A 6,606-nucleotide genomic window follows, 5' to 3' on the forward strand; every position below is an offset into this window, starting at 1 on the left:
TAGTGTAACTTTTCATGATACCATTTTGAGAAAAGGTAGTGTGACCATTCATAGTACCTTTTGTCCAAAAAGTGTGACTATTCATGGTACTTATTAGCCAAAAGTTATAACATTTCATACTCTATATATATGGATTATTTGTCTCACATTTTAAGATGATGAAACTTTGAACATTCATAATATACAAGATCTATGTTCTTGACTTCCAATTTTACATAGGAGATTAGCTCACAACAAGAAAGATTACATAGGAGATTAGCTCACAAGCAGCGAGCAGACATAAAACACCGAACAACTAGCATGAGAAGAATGAAAGGACAATAGAAGGTTTGGCTCGGTGTATGATAGCTTCTTCACTCCATCACACTCTTTACTTATTCACTTTAACTTGCAGAAAATGAATGAATTTTTGGGTATCTTTAGATTAGTGTTAACTTGGGTTAAATTTAACTTCACTCCATCAATATTCCAACTGACATCTCTTAAAAACTCAATCTCACACAATAATAGTAAATGTTTGTTTCCATTGATAGACATAAGACCATTTCTAACCGTGACTGTGACGTCAGAGTCAGTTAATACATTTTTTGGCCAAAAAGTGCAAACTAAATGTGATTTGGCAATGTCAGTTTCTGACCATTTTAACCGTTTTGTCACTTTTTGTGTTAAATATTGGGTTGGGTGATGTGGTAAAACGTGATTGGAAATGGGGTGGGAAAAAATAAATTAATTATTAAAATATATATTTATTAAATTATTAAAATTCAATCATTGGTTAAAAAGAAAATTCACGGCTCAAACAAAATCCGTCACCATGGTGACTAACGGATCTGACGCCCAAGGACTAACACTGCACTATTTTCGTCAGTTTTCGTCAGATGATACCGACTAGGATTGACCTTGCAAAGAAACGCCCGGATAGAAATGGTCTAAGCATTGATAACACTAATTTTTCTACTATTAATTATTAGCTAAAATTTTATTCAGGATGGTTCAAAATATATTCATGAATACCTTAAAAACAAAAAATATTCATCCCAGTGTGCTTGTATGTTTTTTTTTTTTTTTTTTTTTTTTTTTTTTTTTTTTTGTTTGTGCAAAAACAACGAAAGCTTATATAAATACAGAAAACATTTTCAAATAGAAAACATCTTCAACGAGGATACAACGAGAGAAACCGCGATGAGGCTCACTAACAAATTATCTATACCGAGCCTCATCTTGATCATAACGAAACTAAAAAAACAACCGGAAAAAACCCAACAAACATTTATGTATGCTTGTGTTGTAGCTTGATGTTTCTTGCATATTTATGTATTTAGAAATAGTCCAAAACTAGATAACCAACAAATATCTGCGAGAAAATTTACAGAAGCGATGTGCAAATGCATGATAAGTACCTTTTTGAAAGTAAATGCTGAGAGTTCTTTGCAAGTTGAACTACCATATAAATATATAATCTGCAGCAGTTATTAATATATAATGTAGCTCTAGGTACATTGTCAAAGAGTTAACCACATATCAGTTATTAATTGAGTTAGCAAGCGTCGATTTATTGACGACTTGACTACAGCTTAGAGCCTAAATTGAATGTGCAGGATTTAAAACCCATGGAAATTTGATCCTACCATTTTCATGGCGTCTAATGTTTTACTTTTAATATTTTATTTTTATTTTTTATAAAAAAATTTCCTACTTATTGGCCGAAGGTCCATTCGGAAGCAATCTCTCTATCCGTCGAAGAGAGAGGAGGACTTTCTCTACTTCTTGGAGTGTATCACTCTCGATGGAGAAATGACTTCTCTTTATTCAAAGATAGGGGAATGATTGTCTATATCTCACCTCCCCGTACACCACACATGTGGTATTGGGTTTTGTTGTTGTTGTATAATCCTGCAACAGTTATTATGATTTAAGAGAGCATATATTTGCCATCCCTACATATATATAATTTACAAAAGGATGAAAATATTATAAAATACGAATACTACTACAGAATGTAGCTCTAAGGTACATTGTCAAAGAGTTAACCACTTGTTCTAATATTAGGTCTACAGTAACTGCTTCAATTTTCATAGCTACACCATACATATACTAGGGGAATGGGACTTTTAGGGATAGTTGGATAACAGTTCAAAACCGGTGTATTTTCAGCAAACAATGTTACTAGAGAAAGTAATCTCATAACCCATCAATAATCCCCAGCTCGGTTTCAATCTTTGCCCATTGGCTAGCATCAATTTGGGTAAGTAACAAACTCTTCCACTCTACATACCTATAAGAGAACTCATGCCCTCAACTTCTCAGGTACCAATTCCATAACCAATTTCATCTCAGACCCTATTGACCGGACCACTTCATAATTGGGATTCCGACTCTTTACTTGAACTTGCAATTCTACTAGTTTGGACTTTATGACATATGGCATCAATTTCTCAAGGTCCAACTTTGCTCCCTCTAAAATATCTATTTTTGCCTTTTCCTCTGCAATTACATTATCTTGAATTTGTAATTTTGCCTTTTGCTCAGCAATTACATTATCTTGCATTTGTAACTTTGCATTCTGCTCTGTAATTACATTATCTTGCAATTGTAACTTTTCCTCTAGCATCGCCTTCTGATTGGTATAAACTTGTTCTTGCATCTGTATTTTAGCCTCAAACAATGCCTTCTGATTGGTACAAACTTGTTCCTGCATCTTCAGTTTAGCCTCAAACAACTCCTCCTGTTTCGAGATAACTTGATCTTGCATCTTTATTTTGGCCTCAAACATTGTGTTCTGCTTTATGATAACATGATCTTGCATCTGTATATGAGCTTCAAACATTTCCTTCTGCTTTAAAAAAGTTTGATCTTGCATTTGCAACTTAGCCTCGACCATCGAATCTTGCTTGGTAGTACCTTCATCCTGTATGTCTGCATCTGTTGTATCTGGTTGTTGTTGTTTTTGTACATCCAACTTGGCCTTCTTTTTAGCTGGTGCATCATCATCATGTACCTGCTGGATTGGAGACAACTTTCAATTACAAAATCACAACAAATATATATATAAATATATATATATATATATATATATATATATATATATATATATATATATATATATATATATATATAGTGGTACGATCAAGAGGGAAGTAACCAAACGGGGGGAAGCGGGGGAAGCAATTTTTTTTTTTCCTTCGTTTTTTGAAAAAACTTTGTTCACGAACATTATAGATTGGATGAAAATATGAACATTTAATAAACACTTTGTGATAAATGTTTTTATTTTGGCGGGAAAACGCTCGAAGAATTAATATATAACAATTATCGTGTTTTTCGAACGTATTTTGAGGTTTTAGATTTTAGGGTTTAGATTTAGGATTAGGATTAAGTTTTTAACACGAACGGTTTAGAGTTTAGGGTTTTGGGTTTAGGGACTAAACCCAAAACACTAAACCCTAAACTCAAAATCGGGCTAAATTTTGACAAAAAGTACTTCACAAAACATGAAAAAAAAAAAAAAAAAACGTTGACATTCTTCACGATCAATATTATCTTGAATGTTATTTTTGTCGATCGTTTTCCCACCTAAATAATAACATTCATCACGAAGTGTCTTTTTTAAATGTTCATGATCAATGGGGAAGTAACCAATCGGGGGGAAGCAAATTTTTTTTTTTTCTTCGTTGGTTTTGGATTTTTTTTTTCAGACATCAAGATCACACGAAAATATGAACATTTAAAAAAGACACTTCGTGATGAATGTTATTATTTAGGCGGGAAAACGATCGACAAAAATAACATTCAAGATAATATTGATCGTGAAGAATGTTAACGTTTTTTTTTCATGTTTTGTGAAGTACTTTTTGTCAAAATTTAGCCCGATTTAGAGTTTAGGGTTTAGGGTTCGTGTTAAAAACTCAATCTAAACCCTAAATCTAAACCCTAAACCCTAAACCCTAAATTTCTAAACCCTAATATCTTAAACCTCAAAATACGTTCGAAAAACACGATAATTGTTATATATTAATTCTTCGAGCGTTTTCCCGCCAAAATAAAAACATTTATCACAAAGTGTCTTTATTAAATGTTCATATTTTCATCCAATCTATAATGTTCGTGAACAAACTTTCTCAAAAAACGAAAAAAAAAAAAAAATTGCTTCCCCCCGCTTCCCCCCGAGTGTGTGTGTGTGCGCGCGCGTGCGTGCGTGCGTCAACTTATAATACCTAAGGAGCTAAGGAAAGTCTTTTAGTCAAATTAAACTGTCTCAATTCCCCGGCAATCGCACCAAAAAATCGACTTCCTTTTTAATTTCCTTCTTGATCAATGACAACTGAAGCATTGTAATCATATCCTAAAAGGCCCTATTCTCTAAAGCACAGGTATTTACTAGGACTGCTACGTGGGGTAAGCTAGCGAAGTTCTTTCTTTCACGGTGCCTATCTCGATCTTAAACAACCTCTACCGTCCGGTCGAGGAAGCGAAGCTCATTTATTCGTACATCTCTTTCTCGAATGGAAGTTTCCCAATGGTCAAGGTAGGACGAAGAATAACATTAGTGGATATAAGGAGAAGCAGTACGAGAAAGTAGGAGAAGGAGTGTAATCAATATTGAATGAAGTTTATGTAGACTGAAGACGAGGTGTAGCGCAGTCTGGTCAGCACATCTATTTTGGGTACAGAGGGCCATAGGTTCGAATCCTGTCACCTGGATGTGCGCGCGCGCGTGCGTGCGTGTTGAAAAAATAATGTTTATTCTAATTACTTTATCTTGTGTTCCTATTTCGGCCTCAAAAATCTCATTCTGCTTTGAAGTAACTTGATCTTGGATCGGCAGTTTTGCCTCCGACAATCCCTTCTGTTTGGGTATAGAAATATTATCATGTACCTTCTGCTTAGGTTTCTTCTTTGCCACCTTCAAAAAAAAAAAAAAAAAAAAAAAAAAAGATTGCTATAACATAGTAAAAAATCAACACAATACTTATATTTGTCAAAGGTTCATTCAATTCAATTATGTAATAAATATAATAATGTTACACTTATACGTGGATATCAATAATAATACGGACCAGGTTGTGAACAACCAACGCTCCATTCATAAGATATTGTGTTTAATTGAATTGAATTGTTAAACATGTACAGAAACTAACAAATAGACCTTAGATTTTTGTTGTAGTCAAACATATTTAACTTCATTTAAAACGTTTAACTTTTCATGGTACATAGTATGACATATCTTTTAAACCTTTAAATATGCATGAAGAAAAAGTTGTTTTACTTAAATCTGAACAGTTGTATTCACCTTAGGATAATCTGTAATAATAAAAGTGGCATTCGGAGACTTATCAAGAAAGTAGTTTTTTAGTTCAAGCGGTACATCTTCTCGTATTGTTCCTCCGCCGCTATATTCTTTCTCCACTATCGTATTCATCTTCAAACACTTTAAGTTATTGAATGGACAAGGTTCAAGCAAGAGCTGATCCAGGCATGATTTAAGAACCTTGGTACATACAAATTATAAATGATTATATTTCATATAAAAACCAAACAAAAAAACACACAGACTATAAGCAGTGTGTTCATACATGCAAAAGAATAAAATGCAGCATAAGTAAAACAAAACATTTTTATGGAAAGCATTTCTTATAAAAATTACTCCCTCCGTCCCAAAATCTCCTCCTTACTATTTATATTTGTCCAAAAGAAATTCCCCACGTGCAAAATATAACATCTGAAAATCATTAAACCCCCCAAATTAACACTACATTATATTACTTTCAAACATTTATTTAACAAAAATTTTAGCCAAACTTATTTTAAATCCAACAAAATTTACTAGGGGGCAGTTTTTTTTTTTTTTTTTTTTTTGGACTGATGGAGAATGTGGCATTGCAAAAAGTTTTAGAAAGTTTTTTATACCCTAATGATGAACGCATCAAGGATGAGAAATTTGGCATTGTAGATTTTCTTGAATACACCAAGTAATTGGGATAGATATAGGTGTTTCTCCTTTCTGAAACCAGAACAAATACTAGGCAATGAAAGATTCACTTTCTCAAGAGAATCAAAGCCCGTTTCATACCGAAGTACATCAACAATGTCAACAGATGCGGTCAAATTCTGAAGGTGAGGAGTAACCACGTTGAGAACCTCTGGGTCCCAGCAGCTGTTGAATGTGACTGAAAGATTGTAAAGTTGTGGGGCACAAAGATTATTTCCTCCAAGGTAAAATTAATGTCAGTATCATGTAAGGTGAGGTCCTTGAGGTTCACACACTTGGAAAAAAGGTTGATGTGCCTATTTCCATCGGCATCTAATTTGAAATTTCTCAAATTCAGCTTTTCTAAAGCTGGAAAGTCCCAACCTGATTCTGATATACGCGGGGAATGATACTTTACTGTAATGGTGAGATCCTTGAGAGCCCGACATTTGAAAAGAAGCGGTGGGAATTCCTGATATTTTGTACATGATGACCATACTATACTCATTCGCCAAACATTATGCAAACTAACATAATTTAGAATACTTTTAACAGTAGACTGCGTAGCTGCTCCACTGAATTTTAGCTCCAATACAGAAACTTCTTTATGATTGTTGCGATGTAACAGAACATGCTTC

General features: G+C 33.8%; 1 protein-coding gene across 1 annotated transcript; it reads right to left on the reverse strand.

The window, feature by feature from the left end:
• Window positions 1-1,951: 1,951 nt before the first annotated feature.
• Window positions 1,952-6,211, reverse strand: LOC139891912 (uncharacterized). The gene is made up of 4 exons (XM_071874942.1): window positions 5,908-6,211; window positions 5,291-5,488; window positions 4,754-4,903; window positions 1,952-3,001 (listed from the first exon to the last, which is right to left on the reverse strand). The coding sequence occupies exons 2-4, from the start codon at window positions 5,417-5,419 to the stop codon at window positions 2,288-2,290; spliced, it is 993 nt and encodes a 330-aa protein (XP_071731043.1). The 5' UTR covers window positions 5,420-5,488; window positions 5,908-6,211; the 3' UTR covers window positions 1,952-2,287.
• Window positions 6,212-6,606: the final 395 nt, after the last annotated feature.

The sequence above is a fragment of the Rutidosis leptorrhynchoides genome, chromosome 2 (assembly GCF_046630445.1).
Source record: "Rutidosis leptorrhynchoides isolate AG116_Rl617_1_P2 chromosome 2, CSIRO_AGI_Rlap_v1, whole genome shotgun sequence".
Classification (NCBI taxonomy): Eukaryota; Viridiplantae; Streptophyta; class Magnoliopsida; order Asterales; family Asteraceae; genus Rutidosis; species Rutidosis leptorrhynchoides.